Raw genomic sequence first — 26,716 nt, 5'->3', positions numbered from 1 at the left:
AGCCCGACATCCGCGCTCTGCCCCCGGGGGAGGAGACATTTCCCTGTTCCTTCCATAGGAAGGAACACAGGAAATGTCTATCTGTCAGCTGCGGCTGGGCATACACTGCCCAATGGGCCGACAGTTTACCAGGTAAATATCGCATCGGACGGGCATGCTGGACAATCCGGCATGCCCAACCGAGCAATATTTAACCCTCGGTCGCCCGCACACGCTACAATTATCGGGGCGATCCGCCGATATCAGGCGGATCACCCCGATAATTGTAGCGTGTATGGCCAGCATTAGCTTTGGGTGTAGGTCTAGAGCTGCCTATTGCCAGCAGATAAGCTATATGGATGATTGATGTATTACTTTATTTTTGCTGGATATACAGAAATGTTTTGTTACCAACAGCTCACTGCTTCTGATGTGTGACTATTATTTAAACAAGTAATGCAAATAGTGGCTGTGCTTATATTTGCTTTCGTTCTGGTAAATACCTGTACTGCTGACTGTGTGAGAATAACACATTTCCACAGACGTTGTGCACTTTTATATGAAACACCTGTACACTTTTACCAAGCCACCTCAAATATATTAAATACATCTAAACAGTTTTGTAGTTGTTATTCTTTACTAATAGATCATGTAAAGGCATTAATGTTATCTATATTTAACAATCTATGTGACTATGGGCCTGATTCAGAGCCACTCGTTAGCGGCTGCTCGTTCGCTCTGAGCGATGTTTGCACAACTGCGCATGCGTACGGATTGTAATACGCATGCGCGAACCAGTCAGTGGGGCCAGAAATCGTTTGTTCGCAATATATCGAAAGCCTGCTATTTTGAGTGACAGGAGAAGGCGTATGTGGGTGGTAACAGGGGAAGGTGCTTGAAAACGGGGAGTGGAAATCAGAACGCAGGCGTGCTTTAAGGTCAAAACGGGCGTTTTATGGGTGTGCATAATTAATACAGCAGCGTCATTGACCACGTCACTGGGTTATTTTATAGTCAGAACTGCTCGCAAGATTGCGGTAGGAAAAACCAACCACAAGCACTGCGAGCAGTTCATACGCCTTTCGATGTACTCGATTATTCAAATAAATAGCGGACATGAGGTATGATGCGAGCGGCCAGGGGGCGTTTTCTACAAAAAAACGACTGCAAGTTTTGTTCGCTCGTTCAGACATAGAGGTGTGAACAGACCGCAAAGAGCGAACGGTTCATTTGAATAGCCACCGCTTTTTTCAGAACGAACGACCGCAAATAGCGACCGGCTCTGAATCAGGCCCAATATCTGAGTAAAGGAGCTAAGTGACTTTTAAATTGCAAATATTTTAAAATGATTCCCAGGGACAGTTGGGTGCAGAGCTGACCAAATGCCTCTCAGCCCCCATTTGCAGGCAGTGGAGCATTAACCGTAGTGACTCTACTAAACCTGTCCTATCTGTTATTACCCAATATCCACCACAGAGCTTGGCATGGTGGGCATATCTCCCTGAGAAGATTTGGAAAACCCAGCAGCCATGACTACAGGTAGCAGCAGCATGGCGCTGCTTGTAGCCACAGACACGTCAGACCCAGCTCCATCGCTGCTGGCCCGGCCGCCTGCTGCCGCCCCAGACAGTTACCTCACAGCTTCCGTCATTCGCCATTGGCTCGTCATTGGTTGTTGTTTTTTTTTTTTTCTCCGCGCTGTCATTGGCTCGCTCACGGTCAGTCTGCTTGGCTATTGGTTGGATATCTGCCGTCCCGGAATGTGATTGGCCAGATCGTCGTCAGCTCTTGCCAGTCGCTGACTGTCCGGGAATCTGCCTATTGCAGGAATAGGAGACCTCCTAGCACGGGGGCCGGCGGGGAGCGGCGCTGGGGGACGGAACAGCCCGGGGATTCGCGGCCCGCCATGAGGTTGTGGAAGGATAACGTAATACAGGTAGCGCGCTGTCCAACTCCTTAGTTTGTGGTGAAACTGTGGCCGCCTAGCGCAGAACCCGCGCTGTGTGCTGCATGTTCTCCTAACAGCCTCTGTATTGTGGCTGGAAATATAGCAATGCTTTGTCACCCACTCCTCGCAGGGTCCCTATTTTAGAGTCCCTATGTTTATGGACTTTAACAAGGAGATGTAAACAGTGAGAGTATTTACGTTTAATGTTCGTGTGTGTACATTTCTACCAAGCTACCCCTGGTGCATTGAACATGTTTTTAAATACTATTTCCTGTTATACTTTTTAGTCTTCTAATTGATGTGAGGTTATTTTGACCTGTATTTGATGGCTGATGTTCCCCTTGTACACACACATCATAATAATTGTCTACCGACTCCTGATTTTCCCTGAGCTCTCCCTGGAGAGCAGGTCACCCTAATGGATCCCGCTTTCCTTTCTTGGGAAGTGTGTGGGTACTTGATAACTGCGAATCGCATCCTCATGAACCTAATGGGCGGAATTCAATTGATTATTCCCTCCTTCACACCCGACGGAGCTATTCTATTGTTGCTCCTGTCGGGTGCGATCAGCTGCTAGTGCTCAATTTCAGCTCGCAGCCCCAGAGGGGTGCGGGCTGAAATCGGCGAAAAGTGTCCTGTTTGGGTGCCCAAACGGCACTTTTCGCGATCGTGCCCAGCACTTTGGTCGGGGTTAGCCGTTTTACGCGGCTAAACCCGACCACTTTGGGTGCGATCAGCGTGAAATGCTGGCACAATTGAATAGCGGCCCGCGATCTCCTGTCACTTTAGACTGGAGATGCGGGCCGCGAAATCAATTGAATTCCGCCCAATGTGTGCTGTTTCGGTAGCACCTTGATGACGTAAGTCGTGTTACCCCATACTTGCCAACTTGCCCTCATGGTCAGGGAGACTCCCTGAAATAGTAGCAATCTCCCTTATTGCACCTTACCCCCATTATGTACAGTAGCTGATATATACTTGGAAAATTAGAAATAACATATATATGTATATATTTAAATGGGATCATCAGTGCCATTTCCCTGCATTGGTTATAAAGCTACCCCTTTTACACCAAAATCCCAGGTCCGACCCTGGAATTTGAACACTGGTCAATCCCGGGTCGAACTTGGCTTCAGACCCCGTTCACACTGCAATTCGACCCGGGTTATTCCCGGGTTTGCCCCGTTCACACTGAACCCGGGTAATCCCTGCTTTTCTCTATAGAAGTCATTAAAAATGGTCTGTTTTAAGGTCTGACAAAGATGGTCACAAGAGGCAACAAAAGAGAGGAGTGGGGACTGATTACAGCATTGCTACAGGCTGCTGTTCTAGCTGTGGCAGGCTGTGTATCAGCCTGCGTTTGTGGCTGCTGGTCAGGCTGTGGTGCAGGCTGCTGTTCTGGCTATGGTAGGCTGTGTGCCTGCCTGCTTTTGTGGCTGCTGTGGTGCAGGTGGTTAGGCAGGCAAGCGATGGCTTCATGTGCATCTCTCTGCAGGGCACTGACAAATTACATCATCTGTCAGTGCCCCCATAAGCTCCAATCAGCATCTTTCAGAACTAACCGGGTCAAATAAGCAGGGTAGCACCCGTTCACACTGCCGCATGACAAGGGAACAACCCGTGTTCAACCCTGCTCTCAACCCGAGTAAGATTCCCTTGGTAAATCAACCCGGGAAATTTTTCTGGGAGCCGTTCACACAGAGCATCGACCCGGCACTAACCCGGGTTATTCGGTTGGTGTAAAAGGGGTAATAATGATGGGTCTGTTCTCATCAACAAGTAGATCTAAAGGGGGGTATTCACTTAGCGATTTTACCAAGCGATTGCACGATAACAATGTCGTTATCGTGCAATCGCTTGCAAGTCATGCATGCATCGGACATGTTTTGGTTGGAAACAACCAGCGATACGCATGCCCGCTGGTCGTTTTCGACATCTATCATCGCCCGTACATGCTGGTGAACCTGACGATCCCGTCAGGTTCAGCATGTGCGGGGATGATGGATGTGCCTAGACTGAACGAGATATTTTTTCACATGTATAAAATGCCTGCTGGCCTTCTTTTGGATCATTATAAATATTCATACATTTTAACGAGTGATCACTTAATATAGTGGCAGGAGTATGCAGACTGTACTCCTGGTAAACTTTCTGTGACATCATCAAGCTACCGAAAGCTTGACCGCACTTACTCACATTTGCATTTGGCTACTCTGACATCAGCCGATGTTACCAGCTAAATAATGAATATGTGAAGCTGCATGTCATAGGTACTGAAAATCCTCCATAAACACCCAGAACCCATGAGTTTATGAAAATGTCTAACAAGTAGGCTAGTACTCACGGTGATTTGTTACCGTATAAGACAGTGTTGGCTAACCTTGACACTCCAGCTGTTATGGAACTACATAACCCAGCATGCACTGCTACAGTTTTGCTATTAGGGCATGCTAAAACTGTGGCAGGGCATGCTGGGATATATAGTTCCACAACAGCTGGAGTGTCAAGGTTAGCCAACACTGGTATAAGAGGTTCAGGATTATGTACTAACACTTTTCAAAGGTGCAAATTTACAATAAAATGAAAGCGACCAATCGACATTTAGTTTATATTTTTGTAGTGCAGGTTACAAAGTGAAAGCAGTTGCTTGACTGGCTACCATGGTTCTAGTGCAAACTTGCATGTTTGATAAATATTACTGAACTCCCTTTATGGGTAGAATAAAAATGTATGTGCTTGTATTTTTTATTTTTTTTTGTCATTGAAACCATTATAATATTGTTTTTGGTTATATGGAATTCTGCCAAATACCAGGTGCAGTAATGCTATATAGTGACACCTTTACACCTGTAACACAAGGCCATGTCAGTTACTCTTAGATTGTATAATTAGTGTTTTTCTTTTTTTTTTTTCCTTGGAAAGAAATGTTAACAAGACTGAAAGCATTTCTGAAAGCAATGCTTTAATATGCTTGCAGTTTATGGGAAATACTCCTTGAGGTGTACAATAGCTAGATATGGAGAAAGAAACTATAAACAAGTTTAGATGGCTCCTCTATTTGCATCGTATTTACATATAGGATGTCTCATATCAATTTCATGTTGTACACTATGTAGACAAAAGTGATTCGACACCATTGCACAGTTCCAAATGGCCACTAATGTGAAGGTTTCGACAAGAACACTTCGTAGGGAGGCTCATGCACTTGCAGTTCTACGGAAACAACAAATGTTTTTATCAGGACAACACTGCCACCTGTCATTTTTACAGGGCGCCGCTGGACTGGTATACAGAAAATTTGGCAACCCAGATGGACTGTCCAGCTCAGAGTCCAGATCTTAACCCCATTGAGAACCTCTGGGACGAATTGGAGCAACGGGTACATTCTAGGCCGTCTCTGCCTTCTTCAGTGTCACAGTTGGTCACTGTACTTAAGGTGAAATGGCAAATCATACCGCCTGCTGTTGTCCAGGAACTTGTGGACAGTTTGCCAAGAAGGGTGTCTGCAGTAATCACTGCATGTGTTGGATCTACATAGTGCTGACATCAATACAATTTTGTTGATCTATATGCTGCCAGTGTCCAATCACTTTTGTCTACCTAGTGTATATACATTTTAATTACCCTGCACAGTATTTATTTTCTCCCTTTTTTACCAATAATACGGTTACATATGTTGAGTTTGGACTGTTTGACTTGTTCTCCATATGTCTGGACACTTGGATACTTTTATTTTGAATGTAATAGGTACTATCTCTCTATTGCTCATCCAGGGCTCTACTGACCATGCGTCTGAAAAAAAGTCCCTCTTACCCGTTCCATCCACCAACTACAATCCATTCATCTCAGGGAAGCAGTGTCTACACGTTTACTAATGGGTCGCCAGATCTTGGCGGCTCCTCAGAAGAGGAACTTGATATCATGGAGCTCCGTGCACGGGGTGGAGAGCTTCAGCGCCAGAACGCCTCCCGGGAGAAGGTTGGCGATGTTATTCTGTTGGAGCGCTCTATCACAGAGGATGACAGTCTGAACAAGCTGGCTCTGCAGTATGGCTGCAAGGTAATAACTGACCCTTCACGTTGCTCTAATTGTACGTAATGTCGTCTTTGAACACAAGATGTTGATTTTTGTATCGCCGCATCAATAAAGAAGAAATATCAGATTGCACCCCAGGAAGGTATGCCACACAACCGTTAGCACAGATATTACAATAATATAAAACTAGTCTCCTCATCAAGTACAAACCTTTTATAAATCCAACAAGACAAACACCTAATAGACTGCACTTGGCTTTTTTTTTTGTTCACAAAATAATGGCAAACATGAAGAGGCCATGTGTTAAAGTCAAGTGCAGTCTCTTTAAATTTATTGGTGACGTTTTGGCCCACCGCACCTTATAACACTGCTTCAGCTCACGTTTGAGACCATTGTTTTATACACCGCTTTTTAAAGGTCCATATCTCAATGGGCTTAAGATCTGGATTTTAACTTGGTCATTTGAAAACCTTGACTTATTTTTTTAATTCATCCAGTTGTGAAATTTATTATGGTGCATTTATGATCGGCACAGTAATTGCAGGTTGCCCAGGTCATGTGGCGTTATAACCACCACAACCATGCTGGATTGTACTTTGAGGTTCTTATTGCAATATGCTGGGGGGTTTTTACCAAACATGGGAGTTTATGTATCAAGAAGTGAAAAGCGTGGAGAAGTTGCCCATAGCAACCAACCAGCTTTAAAGTAGCATTTATCAACTACAGTCTATAAAATAATAGGTAGGAGCTGATTGGTTGCTAGGGGCAACTTCTCCACTGGCCCACTTCTCCACACTTTTCACTGCTTGATACATAAACCCCATGATGTTGTGAAGTCTTGTGCTTCGGTCACATGCAAGTTTGCATTCCTAATCCATTCTGCAGTGATTTTTGGGGAGGGTAATATTTAATGTTTTAATATCCTTGATCAGTAAAAGAGTCTGATCCACTACAGCCTGTTTAAGGTGGTGAAATGAAAGGAAAGCTCCCATTAGAAAACCTTTTCCCCCTTCCTATAGTGTTTACAACTGATTTAATATAAGAGTTACTGTACTTCCCTCCTTGCCGATCCACCTTATCCCACCTTTCCTCTGTCTAACAGCGATGTGACGGAAATGTAACTTTCACCTTTTAAGGTTCTACCCAAACACCATTTCTTCAGTATTTTGAGCTATATGTAGTAGCACCCTAATGTATAGCATATTGAGGCAGAGGCGGATGGGTATCACCGTGAAGATGTGCACAGCCCTCATATCGTTGATGGTTAGAGGATAGCAAGAAACCTGCCTTTTTACATCATGGCTAGTGGTGAATAGGGTACATGGGAAAGGATATAGGGGGAGAAGGTGGGAGTTATAGCTACAAATGTTAGAAAATGCATTGAAGATGTGGGCGGAGAAAAAAATGTCTTTATATACGTTATCCTTTAAGGAAGTAGTATTTGTCTTTAAATAATGATGTACTTGCATCCTGTTTAGGCAGCTGAGATCAGATAAATGGTTGTTTAAGTATATTCATATTTTACAGTTTTGTTTTGAAGTTGCCTGTATACATGATCGCACAGGTATCTGTGTTTTATGAACAAAAAAATTATATATTTGTCATTACTTTTTATGCTTCATTTTGGATTCTTTTAGGTTGCTGATATTAAGAGAGTAAACAACTTTCTTACAGAGCAGGATATGTACGCTTTGAAGATTATTAAGATTCCAGTCAAGGTTCATGGGATTTTTACAGAACACCGTGCAGAGTCATACACAGGAAAAAGCCAATCTATATATTCTGAGGACATTGTGAGTGAGCCTGTTAGCCCTTCAGAACACACAGACATAACGCGGTACTTTCAGGAGATAGACCAAGACATTGAGGCAGCCGCTCAGACACGGGACCTGCTCAGTGAGTCTTTGGACCCTGATACAGACACCATTCGGATTTCTCCAATACCGAGGAAAAAAGACCCCAGTTTGGGTGTAGATTGCGGTATACGGTGGTGGAATGCCGTTGTTATCATGCTGTTAATTGGGATTGTGCTGCCAGTATTTTATATTCTCTATTACGAGACGCGTAGAGTCCCGGAGCAATTGCCCTCTGCTAATGTCACTAATACTCTTATGCCAAACGTAAGTAGAAAGATGGTGAATAGAATAATGAGAAACCTACATGATTCACAGTGACCTCTTGACACAGAAGACTGAAAGTGAAGGTGAGACAGTATTCTTCAATCCTAAGGACAGGAGTATTACGTTTGTTACTTTACATCCTGTTGGATTCAGAACCAATATAACTAGAGGGAAGAGCTGAGAAGTTCTGCGCTGCTGGAGTTCTTCACCATTAGCCATTGCCAGCTCTCTGGCATTCCTCAAAACCAGAACTTAATTTAGGGTTCGATGATATTTTTTGGTCGGCAAAATGATGCCAGTATTCCTGCATAAATTATTAGCTTGACTTAAACCCGGGTTTGTGATACCCATCTGCCAAAAGCCATGCCTCGTGTGTCCTTCTGCATGTGTTACTATCACTCAAATCTGGCTTTGAGACGCTTTTATTGAATAATGGTACAAATGTTTAAGGATGCTGTTACAGTGCTCAGCCTAGACCTTGGACATGATGTGTTGTGTTCTCGTACTGTAACGCCCTTTACTCTGGTATACTGGTGTGTTTACATTTTCAGGTGTTTGCAAGATAATTCCCTTTTAACGTGATAATTCTTTATCATTACTACTCCAGTTTGCACAAATGGATATATTTAATATCCCCGATCAACATAAAAAAATGTAGAATTGTTGCTTTCAATGATTTTAAAAGTTTTTTTTTTTTAATTATTATTCTGGTAAGTTTTTAGGTGTTTTATAGTATTGGTACATTGCATCCTCCATTTAGACTTAAAATAATTACTAACTTACACTTTAACAAACCTGTAATTTTCGATCATGAAAGCAAAAATGTCCAACATACAACAAAATGAGTGTTTGATTCCATTGAAGCTGAATAATCTCTACACTCGAATCTTTAGTGCTATATTGATTCTGTGCAAATAGGGTGAAAACCTGTTCCCAGTTGATATTGTTTGCTTGTGTGAATCACACGGATTTAAAAAATACCAACAAACCAAAAAATGCAGCATATAGTGGGGTGGGATAGGAGTTATATTTCAAAACAAGCAGCGTGTGACTGCTTTGCAGAGTTGCTGTGTAGAAGTACAGTGTGGATTGGTTGACTGCTGCACAGGAGCAGGGCCGTAGACTTTGGGACGGGCCCAGGTGCTGGAAGGGAGCGTGGCTATGCCCCCATCCCCAAAAAATAAATACAATTATTATGTGCGAAGCCACATGCCTCGTTGAGGGGAGCCGTGAGAACTGCAGGGGGAGGTGTGTGGCACAGAGCTGGGTACCCGTATCTCCGGGGTCCCTGTTGGATCTCTGCTAAGCTCTCCCTCGGTCACATGATTCCCGGTGTGACTGGTTCCTGACGCTATCAGATCCCTGGGTGAAGGACCCCTGAACTGCAATGCAAAAGGGGGACAATATGAATATTCCCCCTCTTTAGCTTACCATAAAGCCGCCCGCTGCAGCACTGCTGACGGGAACAAATGCCTCCTCAGCAGCTGACCCGGGCACCCGCTGGGCCTCTCCAACAAACCCGGGTAAACAGAACCCACTGCCCCCCCACACCTCCCGCTGTGCCACTGCACAGGAGCGGTACCTGTAATATCACAGTTAAGGTGCGTACACACGTAACGATTTTTTGAACGATTTAACTATAACGACGTCGTTATCGTTAAATCGTTTTAAAAATAGTTAAGTTTTTGGCGGTGAATGATATTCGTTCATGCGCGCTCTCGTTTGTAGTTTGAAGTTCATTCTGATTGTCCAACATAACGATTTTCGTTCAGAAAATCGTTCATGTTGTACGGAATGAACGATGTCCATTCACTGTTTGCATGATCATGAAAATCATTTACAAAAATCGTTGGTTACTAAATTAATGAATGATTTTGTGAACGATTTTCGTTCACTTTTTCAAGGGAAAATCGTTAACGAAAATCGTTAGATACTAACATCGTTACGTGTGTATGCAACTTAACTCAAATAACTACAGAATCTACTAGAACACAGGTTCTCAAACTCAGGGCCTGATTCAGAGGTGCTCGCTATTTGTGAGCGCTCGCTCTGAATCAGGGCGGGATGTTTTTTTTTGTTTGTTTTTTTTACCCTGCCTCCAGGCCGCTTGCTAAGCTGTGGGTGACCACCCACAGCTTTAGAGGGTGGCTTGGCGATGGTCTCGATTATCGCGACCATCTGGCTTGCGAGGAGACCATGTGGTAGGGTCTCAGGTCTCGCAAGCCCGAGTGGAGTTCCTGCTCTAATAGAGCAGGAAGTCCACTACTGCCATCACGAGTGATGTCAGTAGGGCCGCCCACAAACGACAGGCGTTCCTTCGAGAACGCTTCCATTTGTCCAGCCCCTACCCACCTACAAAACAGGGCGAACTGTCGATCAACATCGACAGCCGCCCCGTTTTGTAGCGAACCCCGGAGCGAGTGAAGTTCGCATTCGCTACGGGGCTTGTGCACGCGCGTGTGCCCTGGTCCACCATTGACCCGCTTGCGAGCGGGTCTAAATCAGGCCCTCAGTCCTCAGGACACCACACAGTGCATGTTTTATAGGTCTCCTCACAGAATCACAAGTAAAATAATTAGCTCCACTTAAAATGTCTGCCAGTAATGAATACACCTGTGCTCCTTCTAGGTGACCTGGATAACGTTAACGGTGTGGGGTCCTGAGGACCGAGGGCCTGATTCAGACCCGGTCGCTGTGACCTCCCACAGCTATAACGAGCGGCCATGATGATGGTCGCGATGGTCAAGACCATTGCGACCATCCGGCTTGCGACGAGACCCTTGTGGTAGGGTCTCGTTCATCGCAAGCCCCAGAGAGCTTTCGGCTCTAACAGAGCCGGAAGCTCTCTACTGACATCACTTGTGATGTCAGTGGGGCCGCCCCCAAACGGCAGGCGTTCTCATGGGAACGCCTCCGTTTGGGCAGCCACCCCCCCGGCCCGCCCACCAAAGGGAGCGAGCTGTCACTCAACATCGACAGCTCTCCCCCTTTGGTGCGAGACCCGAAGCGACAGACTGCCCGTCGCTAGCCGGGTCTCGCGCATGCGCACTACGGAGTCGGCTCCGTCGTGCGCATGTGCTGTAGGCAACCATCGACCCGGTTGCGAGCGCTCAGCGCTTGCGACCAGGTCTGAATCAGGCCCCGAGTTTGAGAACCACTGTACTAGAATAAGAAGGTGGGAGGAGCTGCAGTTGTCTAGTGGAGAGTAGAGTTAATTCTTTTCAACAGAGCTGTGGGGGAAATCCGTATAACAGGTAGTAATGTATTTTACCTCAATTCTTCATGTGAACATGTAATTTTTGGGGTTTAATGATTAAGACAATGAGTATATCATTGCTAAGTTCTGTCTTACGTGAGCCATAATGAATCACAGACTACATTTGCTTTCTTTGGGATGGGCACATGGTCTTTCACTTTAGTAGTTGAACAAGTATTTTGCCTACTCTATGGGTTATAGTTGTTCAACTTCAATTTTTATTTTCTGTTCATCTCTCCCAGAAGTGCCTGCAAATTATTCCAAGTGACTTGCACTGTCTATCGGGGGTTTAATCTATAATTTCAAAAACAAATGTAAAAATACAAGATAAGTTGCAAAAGGCCGGATAGGTAGCAAAAGTCACTAAAAAGAACAGAAATCACAGGGTAGGAAGGTGATCCAAGTAGAATGAATCAGTAAACAGTGTAGCGGGGACTAGAGAACATAGGGGCTAATATATCAAGAAGTGAAAAGAGTGGAGAAGTAAGTTCAGGTAACATTTGTCAAGTACATTCTATAAAATGATAGGAAGAAGCTGATTGGTTCCCTACTGGTCCTCTTCTGCATTCTTTTCACTCCTTGATACATCAACCCCTACAGTTAGCAGTGTCAAAAGAATACAGAGATGACATTTTGTTTTTACTCTCATGACCAAAGCGATTGCAGTGTTTGTTATTGGGCGACTGTAGTCAGGGCCGGCTCTAGGGATGTTCGACCAGTGCTGTCGAACAGGGGCGCACCCTTCCCCAACATCCCGATTTAAGGGGGACAGTACTGTCCCGCTGTTTCACCCATGGGCCGAAGTGGCCCGCGGGTGGTGAAATCGGGAGGATGGGGACCGCCACAGCTGTTGCGGACGGTGCTGGACCCCCGGAGTGTGAATTGATGCAAGCTGGCACCCCTGGAGCCGGCGCTGACTGTAGTTAAAGTTCAGCAACAGCTATTATCCCCACTTTTGCCCAGGGCTCTTTTCTTATGGAATCCTTTTTGCAGACTGCCCAGTAACTAATCTGTAATCTGACTTTGTTCCGAGCTATATTTATTCAAGGTAATACTACAGATGTCCTCGTACACCTAGGGGGCGATTCAATTTAGCTTTTTTCCCCGCACTAATTAAGTAACAATTCAGTTGTTTTTGGGCACCCATTAATTAAATCGCTTGTCGTGCCCAATTAGACCGGGTGCAGCTGCGTAAACAGTGTGCTCCTGCGGCTATTCGCGCCCGACCAGAGCTACAATTGAACTGGTCCATCAGGCGCCCACTGCTAGCGGGCGCTAACAATTGAATCCACCCACTAGCCTTAATACGCCATGCAGTGTGAGATGCCTAGCACGAGTGAGCCATGTAGCATCTTTTTGCTTGAATGTGCGTCGTAGTCACAATCAGATGCGACAAAACTGCTTAATGTTATATGCGACACTTGTAAACGGAACTTGGTGTGACAGCCGCTGGATCATGGCACTTCGTATTCAGATTCAGTCGCACACCGATATAAAAGTGTTGCATATCAAATTAATCAGTATTGTCTTGTGAAGCAGTTTTGTTGCATCCGATTGCAACTAAGATGCACATTTGAGCAAAAAAAGAAGCTTGGTTCAAGAAGTCTCGCAGGACCCAGTGCGCCGAGTGTGGATGATTTGTGTGACTGCAGCAATCATGTATGAGGACATATCTGTACGTGGATGTACAAAGTAACCTTACTATGAACATGAGCCAGCTTCTTACATTGTAAATGGTATTGCCAAATAACTATCATTTTATATAGCAGTGGGTCTCGGCCTCAACCCTCAAGTTTTTCCAACAGGTCATGTTTTGAGGATTTCTGTCTGTGGAGGAAAAATAGATTAACTCACCTGTGCATGATTAAAGAAATCCATAAAACATGACCTGTTGGTGGTACTTCTCAACTGGAGTTGAGAACCCCTGCTATATAGTAATATATGGGTGAAGGGACTTTTCTGCTGGCTCCTGCATAGCTCCTTGATTTCTGATGTGGTTATGTAGTCAACGGCATAACAACCCACCAGTGGCTGAGCTCTGGGACGCATCCACTCTGAAGGCATTGTAGGTTCATGCTGCTTTATGGAAAGCCACCTTCACCCACACATTCTATTAGTGACCTATTACATATCAATTCTTATGAACACGCCTAAGCAGAAACTGACTTGTGGAAGTAGATTTTCATTTGAAGTAAAGACAGCATTATCAATATGTTATATTCACTTGTCAATTACATTTCTGCATTTACTGCCTGATCGACTAAATCCACTTCCTGGATGGCTGCAGACGGGAGATTTATTACAGCAGTCCTAATAACATTACTGTCGTCTCATCTGCTCCAAGCCAAGTTCCAGTGCCATATTCAGGAAATATCGTTTATAATGCAAGGAAATACCAATGATTTCATATTTTGTTTTCTTCTGTGAAGGAAAATTATTATATTGTACTAGACTTGGTATAAAAACTAAGAACAAATAAAAAATTAAACAGAATTTCAGTGCAAGATGAAGCCTAATCTGCTCTCTTCTCTCTTACCATACTGCTGTGGTGTTATTGATGTACGTTTTGTTCATTGTGTACTTTGGATGCATTTATAAATATCCATTCTCTGGATCAGTAACCAAATATTATTTCTAATTGCTATATGTTGCAAAAAGAAAAAAAAGTGCATTTTCATACCCATTCTACCTATAACATTCTTTGACAATATTTAGCAAGTATAAAAGCGCAATTCTAAAATAATTCTTCACCGGTAAGTGAACAAGCAAGAACACTGTTACCCAATGTAATAAAGAAGTTTTTCCTGTACGTTACGGCTCTGACCTGGACAGTCTATGCCTATCTGTACTGTATACTTATTCGGGCCATACGTTCCAGGTCAAATTGAACCCTGTCAAAATCCATCCTGTCAACGTTCCAATTAAAGGAGGTCATGCAGTTTAGACTGGTAATTAGCCTTCCTGCACTGGAGCCAGGCCCGCCATATTGCCATTCATTGATCTTTCTCTGCAACTTCATGTAACCCTCTACAAGGGTTGAAAAGCAAGTGTTCTTTACATTCTTAACTTCTTATTGGTCAATAACGAGTTAAGTACTCAACATGGTGTCTGAAGCAAGAGTGACAGCAAATAGTCACAAATGTGTAGCAAGATTCTTTTCCCATCATCGATGGCCACCGATTGGTATTTCCGACCGGCAGATCACCAGTGTCTGTCGAATCTGTGAAACTTCTGCCTGATATATTTATACATGCTGTTACAGTTATAAACACCGGAAATGGCCATTCCTATGGTGGCTGTATGGAAGATTTACAGGCAAAGCATTTGATAAGGTCCTAATCCTAGAGATGGATACTCTGGGCAGATCATTAGGGGATGAATTCTGGGTATTTTAAACTTGTGCCTGCAAAGCAGTGATTCCCAACCTCGGTCCTCAAGGCACACTCGCAGTCCTGGCTTTAGTGACATCCATGCTTCAGCACAGATGGTTAAACCAAAATAACTGAGGTACTAAATAAGTCACCTGTGCTCAGCTATGGTTGGGAACCCCTGCTGTAAAGGGTCCAATACATCTGTGACCGATTAATGCAATTCCCCGTTCTGCTGGGGAATCTCAGATATTCAACAATCTCAATCCCCGACCCCAAAATGGTCCAAATCTGCGAGTTAGGGAATTTTTTTTACATGTTGAATTACCCTGATCATCGATTGCTGCGGATCGGTCCATAGATGTATGGCCCGCAGAAGACTACGTAGGAGTTTGGCAGTAATAAATGCTCCGGACACGGTGACCTGACTTAGTGCAATGGTTCAGACTGATTATTTCATGGGAAATAATCTTTGCTTAAAAAGTAACAAATATAAGAGGCTATAACCAGGGCTTGCTAATGCATTTGGTTTTCATCGGATTCAGGGCCTGATTCAGCATGGATTGCTATTCTGCATATATGCACGCACCGCAGTTGCTAATGTCAGTGGTGCTATTTTATGTGTGCATTCACATTGCGTATGGAGCCTGACATAAGGACGCCCACTTCCCCTTACATCTGTATACTAGGGCAACATAGCGAAACAATCGGTAACATCGGACTCATGCGCACAGTTAAGGAAGCCTAGACCCTACTCAGGAATTGCTAACTTCTGCGCACGCTATGAGACCTCAGGAGGCGTCTCGTATCGCAGTGGCAACGGTGTTGAAACACGCCCACCTCCCTGTTATCACCCGCAAAGGGCACTTCTTGTCAATCACTCGGTCATAAGTCTGCGTAGCCTTTGCATACACAATTGTGACCTCAGCGTGTGGCTCGCGCACTGCGATGCATGAGCAGTGCAAATTAATTGACCGGTTGTGTGCGTATTAGCAACTGTATTCCTTGCTGAATCAGTCACTAATACTGAAGACTGTGGACATATATTTTGATATAGAGTATGATCTGATTTTCACTCTGAGCTCTGAAGAGGGAGGACCACTACGGGGGGCAATACTGGGGGGACTGTAGAAGGGGCAAAGTATAAGGGTGCACTACTGGGGGCATTTCATAAAGGGCACTGCTACTGGGGGCATTAAGGTGCATATGGAAAGGAATGTTCCCAGAGTGACTAGAAAGGGTCAATTTTTCAGTGTCCATACCCCTTGTGGCATGTGACCACGCCCGTTTTTCAGCACATATGGGGGGGGGTGTTGATCCATTTTTGTTAACTTGCCCTGGGCTCCAATTACCCTAGTTACGCCACTGCATTTGAACGATGTCCATTTTGAGTCAGGCCCTGATTTAGACCTGCTCTCTAAGCCGCGATCACTTGCTGCCAAAAGGGGCCGGGTATGCAAATTCCGCAATCGCACTGTGTGGCTTAAGGACGCCCTCTTTGTCTTAGAGAGCGACGGCAGTGAGCGTACGCAGGTGCATAAAGCCGCAGACCTTTCTCTCTTAACAGACGTATGAATAATCGGTAACATCGAGAGCCATCAGAGCTGCTCGCAGCCCTTGAGGTAGCCCCTACCCCACCGCAAGCACTGCGATCAGTTCAGGCTAAAAAAACAACCAAGTGACGAGTTCAATTACTCTACTTAGCTAATTATGCACACTCATTAAGCTCCGTTTTGACGCTCAGAAACACGCCTGCGTTTGCACATCCACTCCCCCGTTCACAAGCACCTTCCCCCCTTGTCACCACCCACAAACTGCGGTGTTACTCAAAGTAGTGTCCAGTCTGTGTACTACGAGCGCACTATTCCCGGCGGCAGTGACTAGTTCGCGCATGCGTATTTTGAAGCTGCGCAGATGTGCGATAATTGCCCCTAGCGAGCGGGCGCAGCTTAGTGACCGGGTCTGAATCAGGCCCTCAGTGTGATGTTGATCCTTATGCCCCTGAGCATGAATTCACATGTGTACAAAATGACAGTTACAGGTTAGATAAAAACATGAAGAGGTGTTTACATGGAGACAATAACCTTTACTAATAATCAATTTACAATCAAACAATTCAAGTTTACCATTAGGCATAATGCAAACGTAAAGAGGTAAAGGCAATAATTTTCATCTAATGGATCATCTAAATCTATAAGCAATAGAGGGGTGGGATTGAGTGAGAGACGTCTGACTAATTGACGGCATGTTCGGGTAGTGCTACTGCCCATTTTGAGAGACAATTGGATACTGTTGTGGTCAGCCCTTGGATGACGATAGCATGCATAACAAGAACATCAATGACTTTAAGTTAATGTCCTAACACTTTATTGCATAAGTCTTCTATAGCCAGTAAAGTAGCGGGTGCTGTATACAAATCATGGCTGCTGCCTCAGTGATCAGTTTGGAGAGTAAATTATTATTATTATCATCATCATTTTTCCTAGTGGAGCCCGGTTGCTGGTTGTAAATATATATGGACTCCACGCCATTTTTTTCCCCCGTAATTTTACAACAAGCACTGGTGCCAGAAGCCTGGTGCTGGATCATGCAAACCCCTACAGTTTTTGTTCCCCAAATTTTGTGAACCAGCGCCAGGTCAAAGAGCCCGATGCCAGTTATGCTCAGGGTGGGTTATGGCAGTTTTTGTTTTTCAATTTTAAACAATAATTTACTTAGGAGTATAGAAACATGCAGCCTTCATGTATCTCTGATATGCGCAGGCTGCATGTTTGGGTGTGTTTGACTGCGGGGATCATGGAACACGTATAGGAAACGCGATCACATACACCATCAAAAAACACAATTTTAAGCAAAACACGACTCTTGGTAAATTTGAGTGTTTCAGCTGACAGAAGTCACCCGTGTTCCTGCGGTGCTGTGCGTGTTTAAACTCTGTCAATCTCAGGCCAGACACGATTCCTAGTACATTTACCCCTAATGGTACATACGCACGGTCAGATTTTATGAACAATTGAACGATTTTTACGACGATTTGAACGATTTCATCAATAATGAATGATTTCTGACAGTATTAAAATCAGTATGAAATCGTCAAAATCTGACTGCAAACACAGTCGGTCAGAGATCGTTATCTGACATGCGGGAACGCACATCGTTCGTCGATGCATCCCATACTTGCCTACTTTGAAAAAACATTTCAGGGAGATTGTGAAAGCAGCACCTATGAGCGTGGCGGTAAAGTGGGCGTGTACTGCTACATCTGAGGGGCATGTCATAAAATTGATTTACATCCACATGTAAATGAGCCCCAAAGCAGTTAGTATGATCTACTTGTTGATGAAAACACACTGATACTTCTCAGAAAATACATGTAACCATAGGGATCATTGTGCCTTATAACCAATGCAGAGAAATTATACTAATGATCCCATTTGAATGTATATATCTCTGTTTTTTCTTTTATATAACAGTGTCATAATGGGGGTAAGGTGAAATGAGGGAGATTGGTAGACTCTTCAGGGAGATTGCTGCTATTTCAGGGAGTCTCCCTGACAATGAGGGAGAGTTGGCAAGTATGATGCATCCCCTACATGTCAAAGATATCAACAATTTTTACAATCATTTTCGCTCATATCTGATTAGAAATCTGACCGTGTGTATGCATCATAAAAGTCCCAGCATACCTTCCCATCATGCTGGGACTTGTAGTTGGCTAGGCCTGCATTAGTAAATCTACCCCTGAGCATCTTTGCCATTTAGAATACAAACAACAGAATGAAGTAAGAAGACATCAAGATTTAACCATTGATTAGTATACTGCAAGGGTAAAGCACACTGCAAACTACAAGACGACAATGTTTGTTCACTTCCTCTGGGGAACAGCTAATCTTTAGTTGTTATTTCTTCTTCTGTCTCCATGGCATCCATAACAGTGGGTTAGTCCTCCAGCTCCCCAATGACAGACAGGAAGTTTTTTCTACAGGGACATCCCACTTGGTGCATATAAGCTAACTCCTCCTGTTACCCTGTGTCCTTTTTTTCCTGTCTCTAGACCAGGGGTTCCCAACCATGGTCCTCAAGGCACACTAACAGTCCAGGTTTTAGGGATAGCTATACTTGAGCACAGGTGACTTAATTAGTACCTCAGCTATTTTTATTTAACCATCTGTGCACAATCATGAATATCACTAAAACCAGGACTGTTAGTGTGCATTGAGGACCGAGGTTGGAAATCACTGCTCTAGACAGAGTAGGGAAGTTTGTTATTTTCAAGAGGACTTACCCATGTTGTTTTGCCCAGCAAAGAGCTGTTCTGAACCGCAGGCTGTGGCGGGGTGGCACCCCGGGGATATGGGACAGATGGCTGCTGGCCGGGTTCCCAATATGCAGCTGTGCCGTAGACAGCAGGTTCGGGAGGAGACGCGGACCGCTCTGTTCGTTAGCCCCTCAGGCGTCCGACACCACCAGGGACGCCAGGCGTAGTCAGCAGGGGTTGATGACGCATTTTCCATGAGACGTTGCGGTGCATACTGCACAGGCGCCCGGCCGTCATCCAGATCAGAGGGCTATTAAAATGGCGCCGTACACCGTAGAAGGCATCTTGTGTGTTTTACTGCCAAGCAGTTCTGTAAGTGTAGACATGGAACAGGAGCCTTCCCCCCAACAGCCGAATAGCGCCCAGATGGGGTAAGTCCTTTTTAGATGGGTGCAGTTGTCTATCTTTAGTTAGGGATAATGGTAGTATTTTATTTTAATCTATAGTGTGCCTAGTTCAGTGGAGCACAAGGAACTTTCAAAGAAGAAACATATTTATGTTAAATGTGCAGCATGTGATAGATCATTTTCTGGGAATCAGGTTATGGCTTTTTGTGAGGATTGCAAGCATAAATCATCTGTTCAGAGTCAGCAAGTTACTCAGATTCAGGATCTTATGGAATGGATGAAGAGATCTTTTGTCTCAAAAGAGGCGTTTTTAACCCTCCAGGGGGTCTAAGAGGTCAAGATCTCAGACAAGCCTTGAATATGAGGAGGCAGAGTCCTTTGAACAAGGTGTTATGGAGGCATTGTAGCAGGTATCCAGTGATGAGTCTGGTGAGATTCAGGAAGAAACAAGATCATTTAACATGGATGTTGTAGAAATTATGTTAAATATTTACAAGTCGCTGAATTATAAGGATGTGCCTGAGGGCAATGAACAACAGGATTCATTGTTTGAAGACAGAGCAAAGAAACAGAGTTTTTTCTGTACAAAAGGTCATGAAGGAAATGGTGTTAAAGGAATGGCAGAGCCTGGATAAAAGACAGGGAAATCTAGCCAGAATTGATAGAATGTATCCTATTCGGGATGAAGATTTCCTTAAATAGTGTCTAAAACAACTATATTCTTTTAGAGCAGTGGTTCCCAATCTCGGTCCTCAAGGCACACTAATACCCCTTTTACACCAGAGCAAAAACCTGGGTTTTTGCTGGGTCTACCCGGGTCGCAGCTCAGTGTAAAAGGGTCCCTGAAAAATAACCTGGGTCAAGTGACCCTGCAATCCAACCCAGGTAGCTACCAGGGTTGGACCCAGGATGGACCCAGGTAATGGTGCAGTGTAAACGGTGCAACTCGGGTTATCTGACCTGGGTCATGTCTAAAATGAGCGGATTGGTGGTTGTGGAGCAGTCACCTCCCACTTTTTATGACCTCACAGGTTTAGCAGGGCAGACCTGAGTTCAATGTGAACAGGGCTGACCTGGGAGTAACCCAGATCAAAGGTGCAGTGTAAATGGGTCTGACCAGGGTTGGAACCATGGCCCTCATTCAGAGCCACTCGCTATCGGCAGTACGCTCGTTCCGAGCGATGTTCGCACATCTGCGCATGCGTACGGTTTTTAGTACGCATGCGCGAACCAGTCAGTGCGGCCGAAAATCATTTGTACGCAATATAGCGAGTGCCTGCTATTTTGAGTGACAGAATGAGGCGTATGTGGGTGGTAACAGGGGAAGGTGCTTGAAAACGGGGAGTGGAGATCCGATCGCAGGCGTGCTTAAAGGTCAAAACGGGCGTTTTATGGGTGTGCATAATTAATATAGCAGCGTCAATGACCACGTCACTTGGTTTTTTTAAACTCAGAAATGCTCGCAAAATAGCGGTTGAAAAAACCAACCACAAGAATAGCGAGCAGTTCATATCCTGTTCGATGTACTCGATTAATCTAATAAATAGCGGACATGACGTATGGTGCGAGCGGCCAGGGGGCGTTTTTAAGAAATAAAAGAGCGTATGTTTTGCTCGCTCGTTCAGACTTAGAGGTGTGAACAGACTGCAATGTGCGAAAGGATCATTTGCATAGCCACCCCTTGTTTTTGAACGAACGATCGCATATAGCGAACGGCTCTGAATGAGGGCCCATGTCCAAAAACCCAGGTCGGACCTGGGTTTTTGGTGGAAAAGAGGTATTACAGTCCTAGTTTTAGTGATATCCATGATTGTGCACAGATAGTTAAATCAATATAACTAAGGTACTAATTAAGGGGGTCATTCAGACCCACTCGCGAGCGGCAGTCCACTCGCAAGTGGGTCGATATTCCCCACTGCGCATGCGCACGACGGAGGGAGCTCCGTCGTGCGCATGCGCGAGACTCGGCGAGAGAAGGACTTTCCATCGCTCCGGGTCTCGCACCAAAGGGGGCATGCTGTCAATGTTGATTGACAGCACGCCCCCTTTGGTGGGCGTTCCAGGGGCGTGCCTGCCAGACGGAGGCGTCCTCTGATAGAGCCAAAATCACTCCTGGCCTTGCGGTTGAGAAACCCGACCACAGGGTTTCTCTCGCAAGTCCGATGGTCGCGATGGTCAAGACCATCGCGACAATCTTGTTGGACGCTCGTATATGCTGTGGGTGGTGACCCACAGCTATACGAGCGTCCAGGAGGACGCTCCATTTTAATGGAGGTGGGCCCTGATTCAGAGCGAGCGCTCTGGTCAGAGCGTCCGGCTCTGAATCAGGGCCTAAGTCTCTTGTGCTCAAGTATGGCTATCCCTAAAACCTGGACTGTTAGTGTGCCTCGAGGACTGTGGTTGGGAACCCCTGCTTTAGAGGATGGTCCTCTTTTTAAAGATACAATGGATAAAATAATAGAAATCTCTCTTAAGAAGGGACATGTTTCCTCAGCGGTCTCGCTAATATCTGGTGTCGCTATTGCTTCAGTGTCAAGAGCTTTAACATTATGGAGTGCTAATATGTACACTGATCTTGAAGAAAAGATTTCAAAACAGTTAGGGCTATTTCACACATGCCGGTTTTGAGCGGGCGGTAAAAAGCCGCCCGGTATTTAACCGGCTGTGAAATATAGTACTGCAGGGAAAGGACAGGCTCCTTTCACACGGCACAGTCGCCGTGATATAGCCGGAAAAAACTATTATGCAGGAAGGTGCCGTGCCGTCCCTGCACGCCAGTAGTGTGAAGGAAACAATGTTTCCTTACACACACGCTGGCTTCTGCCGGCCGGGCTTGTGCAGCAGCTGCTGCTGCTGCACATGCCCAATAGGAAAAAAAAAACCCTCACATAAAAAGCGGCTCAAAGCCGTTGCTTATGAAAGGCACTGAGTGCCTGAAAATAGCCTGGCCAGCCAAAAGCGGCGTGTGAAATAGCCCTTAGAGTCTGGAGATAATGCAAAGAGCGGTTGAATATCTATGTGAGGCCTCTTTAGATGTGATAATGTTTACCGCAAGATCAATAGCTACTGCAGTAGTTGCAAGAAGAGCATTATGGTTTCGCTCTTGGTCTGCCGATGTTTAGTCAAAAAACAGATTAACAAATTTACCTTACAATGGATCATTACTGTTTGGGAATAAACTGGAAGCATTGATACAGAGGATAAAAGGTGGAAAATCTAAGTTCTCTCAGGATAGGTGGACAAGATACCAGACACAGACCTCTAAGCAACAGTTTAAGGAAGCACAAGGTTATAGGCCGGGGAGACAGTATAATAGAAGTTACTCCACAGGAGTGACAAGACCGTCATTTAGTCAGAACCAGGGTAGGTCATATGGATGAAGACAATGACTATATACAGTCTCTTCCCAGATTGCCAGTAGGGGACAGACTGTTGGAATTTGCAGAAATATGGAGAACAGTTACCCAGGACAGATGGGTTTTACAGATAGTCTCCAAAGGTTATCAAATAGAGTGCCAAAAATTGCCCAGACAGGACAGATTACTGATTTCAAGAATTCCAACGTCAGAACTAAAGTTCCTAAAGGAAAGTATAAAGGAGCTAATCAGTTTACAGGCCATAAAACCAGTACCACAGATGGAAAGAAGGAAGGGCTTTTATTCTCAGATGTTTCTAGTAAAGAAACCATCAGGACAATAAGGGATCTAATCAAGTTTCTTCAAACAAGAACATTTCGGATGGAAATTTGAAAGACAATTCTGATGGGAGTAAGAAAAGGAGATTTTCTAATGTCTTTAGACCTGAAGGACGCTTACTTCCATATTCCAATATGCCTTCAACATCAGAGCTACTTAAAATTTTGTATCCTGGACAGTCATTTCCAATTCACATATCTACCATTCGGTCTAGCATCATCTCCAAGAACTTTCACGAAGGTCTTATCAGTACTAATAGTCAATTTGGCTATATCTCGACGACATTATCATTTCAGGAAGAACAATACCAGAAATAGAGGACAGTCGGGACAAAATCTTGAAAACCATGAAATTATCTGGTTGGGAAGTAAATTGGAAGAAAAGCAAATTGTTACCAATTCAACAACTACAGTTCCTGGGGGCACAGATAAATACTGTCCATTACGAGATTACACTATCGGAAGACAGATACGGAAACATTCAAAGACCGATCACGTTTGTCCTAAAATGCAGAAGAATACAATTAGGATTACCTCTAAATCATTACGTAATGCTGGAACAGAAGACAAAGAAGTCTCTAGTGTGGTGGAGGACATTGGAGAGAGAAGAGAGGTCAACTTCGTTAGCACAGCCACAGTACCTAAGACTAACCACAGATGCAAGCTCAACAGGCTGGGGAGCACATCTACTACATCTAATTATGCAGGGGCAGTGGTCTCCACAGGAGAGGCTACTGTCATCAAATCTAAGAGAAATGAGAGCAGTCTGGAACGCAATATTTTTTCAAAGATCAGATCAGAAGTTTTCATCTGAAGGTTTTGTCAGACAACATGACAGTAGTACCCTACCTGAATCGGCAAGGGGGCACCAGAACCAGAAGTCTTATGGAGTAAGTGAAAAACATCATGTGTTGGGCACAGAAATATCTTCAGTCCCTTTCAGCGATCCATGTCCCAGGGGTAGAAATGTGACAGACGATTTTCTGAGTCGAAAGGAGATATCAGGAGAATGGGAGTTGAATATGGAAACCTTTCAAGAAATAATGAAGAAATTTGGGGAACCCGAAATAGATCTAATGGCAACAAATCTGAATGCAAAGCTTCCTCGGTATTTATCCAGATATCAGATGTAGACGCACTATCGATAATGGGAATTTTCACCTAGGATACATTTTTCCTCCTTTTCCCTTGATACCTCGAGTTCTGAAGAAAATAAGACAGGAACAAGTGGAGACAGTGGCAGTGTTACCATACTGGCCAAGAAGAACATGGTTTCCAACAGCTCTGAGGATGTCCGTAGAGAAGCCATGGACAATTCCAGTCAGAAGGGATCTTGTAAGTCAGGGACTTGTTTTTCATCAAGGAATAACAGAACTCAGTTTAACGGCATGGAGATTGAGTGGTCGTTATTAAGGAAGAAGGGACTTTCGGACCAGGTTATTAAAATTTCTTTTACAAGCAAGGAAAAAGGTTTCTTCAGAAGTATATTATAAAATATGGAAGACGTTTTTGGTTTGGAGAGGACCAGTAACTGACTCTTTGAACATAAAGATTCCACAGGTCTTACAATTCTAATGTGATGATTTTATGAAGGGTATGGCAATGGCAACTATTAAAGTGCAGATTTCTGCTCTTAAGTGTACTAATGGAAAGAAAGTTGGGGCCTTAAATAAATCGAGTTGCATCAGATTGGAGTCTTGACTCATATATATGTATGTATGTATGCATCTGGCCCACCCTATATATAAGCTTGGGTACATCCCACTGTTATGGCCAACATGAATACTGAAGAAGAAAATTACAAATTATAAACTTACCGATAATTCTGTTTTTTCGAGGGCTCCATGGCAGCCTTTAGATTGCCCTCCCGTGATTGTGTTTTTTCTACAGAGAAGGTGATGAAAAGACACTCAAAAGACACAGGGGAACAGGTGGAGCTAGCTTATATGCACCAAGTGGGAGGTCCCTGTAGAAAAAAAACTTCCTGCCTGTCATTGGGGGACTGGAGGACTAACCCACTGTTATGGCTGCCATGGAGCCTTCGCAGAAACAGAATTATCGGTAAGTTTATAATTCGTAATTTTTTTAGTACAATAATTCAGTTGCCGACATAATTACTGCTGCCTGACTGCCTTTTCTGATTTTGTCTCAATTTAATTTCCCTGATTAACATTCGTCTGTCTGGAGCTTTTAGAGCCAACACAAATGTGGGCTTATAGTTTCTGCCTGTATAGCGCCCTCAGTACCAGCTGAAGAAACATGGCACAGTACTTTGCAGAGATAACAACAAGTCCTAAAGACATTTATCTATGACAGTGGTTCTCGAATTCGGTCCTCAGGACCCCAAACAGGTCATGTTTTCCGGGTCTTCCAACAGGTGTATTTATTACTGACACAGGTGGAGCTAATTATTTCACTTGTGTTTCTACTAGGAGACCTGGAAAACATGAACTGTTTGGGGTCATGAGGACTGAGATTGAGAACCTATGATTACATTAATACTGTGGTCCAGAAGTTCCCAAATGCGGTCCTCAAGGCTCCCCAATAGTTCAGGTTTTAGAGCGATCCGTGGTTGAGCACAGGTGGTTAAATCAAATTGACTGAGGTACTGATTAAGTCACCTTTGCTCAACCATGGATAGCTCTAAAACCTGAACTGTTGGGGAGCCTTGAGGACCGCGTTTGGGAGCCTCTGCTGTAGTCAGAATCTGGGATCCAGAACATTCCTTAAAAATGTATGGAAAGGGAAAGCAAAAATCATCCATTGGATCACACCCTATCCTGCTTTATGTTTGTAATTTCAGTCTAGTGAACTGAAAAGCCATTAATTATAGCCTGAAGTGGACATTTTATTTTCTGCATTTGAATAGCTTTAGGGCCATATTAAATTGCCGTAGAAAAGCCGTTATTGGCGATAAGTTTTCACTGATGACGTCATTTTCGTCTCTTTCCAGTTATCCCCGTATTCAATTGTTCTGACTTTTCGCTGGTGCGAAAAGTCAATGCATCGGGACGTGCGAAAAAGCATCACCTATGAATAGGTGGCGAGAAAAAATGCAAATTTGGGGTTTTGGGGTGCAAACTACCAAACAACAACCTGCACCCCTTGGACAGTCCCCCAAAGGTATTCTGTGTCAAAAAATTTAAAAAAAGTAACACGGGATACCCCAAAAAAGTACTTTTGTTTTGGGGTGAAAAATTAAAACGTTGGGGGACAAACTTCTAAACTAGCGAAATAGACTCAGGGGGGTCCCTAAGTATGCCCCAGGTGTTTTTTTTTAATGCAGGTGGTTGCGGCAGGTGGGTTTATCACGATTTTTAAAACTTCACATTAGCCACTTTAAAATATGCTTGCACCCATTTTTATGTACCCCAAATTTGGTGGGACTAGTCATTTTTCCCCCCAAAAAAAACTTGCTAAATGCTATTCACCCCTTATGCAAAGATGCAAACCGCCACCTATTGAGACCCTTTAAACACCCCAAATACCTTCAGCAGGGCTATTCGTGGGTACCCATAGTGAACCCCCATGTCAGATCATCTTTTGGGGGGTGTCAGGCTGGTTTCCCCAAAAATGACAGCACCGTTTGCCTATTTCATTATCGCCGGCTCCCATTTTCGCCGATTTCTAATTGAATACGGGGATACACGG

General features: G+C 44.3%; 1 protein-coding gene and 1 pseudogene across 1 annotated transcript; both read left to right on the top strand.

The window, feature by feature from the left end:
- The first annotated feature begins 1,767 nt into the window (after nucleotides 1-1,767).
- Nucleotides 1,768-9,724, top strand: LYSMD4 (LysM domain containing 4). The gene is made up of 3 exons (XM_088452865.1): nucleotides 1,768-1,915; nucleotides 5,701-5,986; nucleotides 7,600-9,724. The coding sequence occupies exons 2-3, from the start codon at nucleotides 5,714-5,716 to the stop codon at nucleotides 8,134-8,136; spliced, it is 810 nt and encodes a 269-aa protein (XP_088308991.1). The 5' UTR covers nucleotides 1,768-1,915; nucleotides 5,701-5,713; the 3' UTR covers nucleotides 8,137-9,724.
- Nucleotides 9,725-19,282: 9,558 nt separating this feature from the next.
- On the top strand, nucleotides 19,283-22,751 carry LOC148481914 (uncharacterized; annotated as a pseudogene).
- Nucleotides 22,752-26,716: the final 3,965 nt, after the last annotated feature.

This window comes from Taudactylus pleione, unplaced genomic scaffold, assembly GCF_031769625.1.
Source record: "Taudactylus pleione unplaced genomic scaffold, aTauple2 ptg000556l, whole genome shotgun sequence".
Lineage (NCBI taxonomy): Eukaryota > Metazoa > Chordata > Amphibia > Anura > Myobatrachidae > Taudactylus > Taudactylus pleione.
This window is presented reverse-complemented; position numbering and strand designations above follow the sequence as displayed.